General features: G+C 41.7%; 1 protein-coding gene across 1 annotated transcript in view; it reads right to left on the bottom strand.

The window, feature by feature from the left end:
• Nucleotides 1-274: 274 nt before the first annotated feature.
• LOC118409094 (1-deoxyxylulose-5-phosphate synthase YajO-like) overlaps nt 275-2,020 on the bottom strand; it is a 5,129-nt gene continuing 3,383 nt past the window's right edge. The window contains exons 5-7 of the mRNA XM_035809959.1: nt 2,003-2,014; nt 1,688-1,827; nt 275-1,336 (exon numbers count right to left, since the gene is read on the bottom strand). Of these exons, the coding sequence (XP_035665852.1) occupies nt 1,235-1,336; nt 1,688-1,827; nt 2,003-2,014 (254 nt within the window). The 3' untranslated portion in view covers nt 275-1,234. The remainder of the gene's footprint in view (nt 1,337-1,687; nt 1,828-2,002; nt 2,015-2,020) is intronic.

Raw genomic sequence — 2,020 nt, 5'->3', positions numbered from 1 at the left:
TGCGAACTGACGGTTGCGAACTGACATTGTTGCGAAACAACCCTGTAAACCCTGTTGAGCACTGTCTCCAAACAATGGGGTCAACGTGCGAGGGGTTATGGACCTCTACTCTCTAAGCAGAGGTTAAACTCCGGCTGTTTTGACGCGTGTAATGCATTTTCACACCCTTTCCAAACTTCACATTCAACATGTCTTGTGTGACCTGTGCTTAGCCCGGTGTGGTTAAAATGAAGGTCTTCATTCATTATATAATAATGAATTCCCAAGGGAGACATGAAATGAACCCCTGTTGCAGGTTTTATTTGCAGCGATCAGTTCCATGTGCCATGCCACTGTAGATAGTTGACAACACAATGAGCTATTTAAATTGATATCCTGTGGTTTTGTATGGTTTTCTGTAAGGTTCTGAAATGCCACTTGCTCTGCAGTGTCTAACATCTGTTTCTTATGGATTTTCATTGGTACTGCAGCGAGATTTCCGGTTTTGTTTGTTTAGTTATGAACGACCTTTTATCAACATACTGATGATCGTTTACATATTGTGTATGTACTGAAATAGGTGTATCAATGTTTTGTAATAGATACACTGACGTTGACCATAAAGACAGGGTTGATATAAGAGATCTGGATTAAATGCTTCGTACAATTTCATTATGTGTGATCTTCAAAATAAGGAGGTATGAACAACAAGATTTGTGGTGAAGATTACCCAACTACCTGCTGACTTCTGATGTATCCGATGTTGAACTAACAGATGGTGCTGGCTGTCATTTCTGCCTACTTAGCTTCAAGAGACTTATTTCAAAGGCACAAAGAGTGAATGTATGTATTGGTACTGGTCATTAAAAGCAATAATGTGGCATCTGTGGAATGATGTATTGCTTGTTATTAAAGTTCTGTTTGTTTGGTCTTCTGCTACCTGTTGATGCCTTAGCAACAACCTGCTGTAAATAAAGTAGTAGCATGATAAAGCACTGGATATGTGCTTAATGATATATATAACAAATATGTATGAATATATTTCCTATCCTGTAAATGAGTACACATTAGAGTCTAATCTCATCCATTCATAAGTTGTAGTGTTCATCATTCATGATCTGGCGTAGTGTACACTAATCCAGGCTGTGGAAGTAACATGTATCGAACAGCAATATACTTGTATAGCAGATAATGGTTATCTGGACAACTTTCACGAGAAGCCATGCCGGCAACGCCGTTGGTAGTGTCGGGTACTCTACTGGCACAGGTTTTTCCTCACCCTGTCTCTGTTCCTACTTGTGATCATTCTATACGGGTAGGTTGGTTCCATCTGGCTGACAGTGTCAAGTTCAGCCATCTGGGACAAGAGGATGGAAAGAGTAACCTGGTTAACGTTTCACTCTTCCGTACCCATAGACGTTTCAGCGAACTCTGTACTCTTTACATGCCTTAGCTCAGCACGACATTTGGACGTTGGTGTAGCTGTTGTGCCATGAAAGCATATAACGTTATTGAAGTTATTTGCGGGTATGAGATCATGTGATGTAGTTATCATTGACTAGAACCTGTCATAAGACTTGTAGGGGTCCAAGAAGGCATATTAATGTTACGTTATAGAAACCGTCAGCAAACGGGGGTATACAAAACATGACTGGCAAAGAAAACGTTTGGAATCAATAAACATTGCTAGCATTGATGGCTCCCTCACCTGTTCCTCCGCGATCTCCCAGCCAGTGGCGGCGCCCATGTTGTCCTCCAGCTGCTGAAGAGTTTTCGCGCCAATGATGACAGACGACACCACGTCCTTCTGTAGCAGCCAGCGGATTGCCACCTGCGCCAGGGTTTTACCTGAAAGTGACAGACGTATAGACTTTGCTCTATAAATCCGATGCTGATGACGACATGTTTCGTTATTATTCCTTATAACGTTGATACTTATTAGGAGCTTGTATCGCCTCACCAGCAACAGGTTACACTTTGCACCAACCGTTGAGCATTAACTATGATCCTCTGTTGATCCTACCATTAGTCTCAGCTGCAT

This window comes from Branchiostoma floridae, chromosome 2 (assembly GCF_000003815.2).
Source record: "Branchiostoma floridae strain S238N-H82 chromosome 2, Bfl_VNyyK, whole genome shotgun sequence".
Classification (NCBI taxonomy): Eukaryota; Metazoa; Chordata; class Leptocardii; order Amphioxiformes; family Branchiostomatidae; genus Branchiostoma; species Branchiostoma floridae.
The sequence above is the reverse complement of the archived record's forward strand: the minus strand, read 5'-3'. Positions and strand labels throughout refer to the sequence as shown.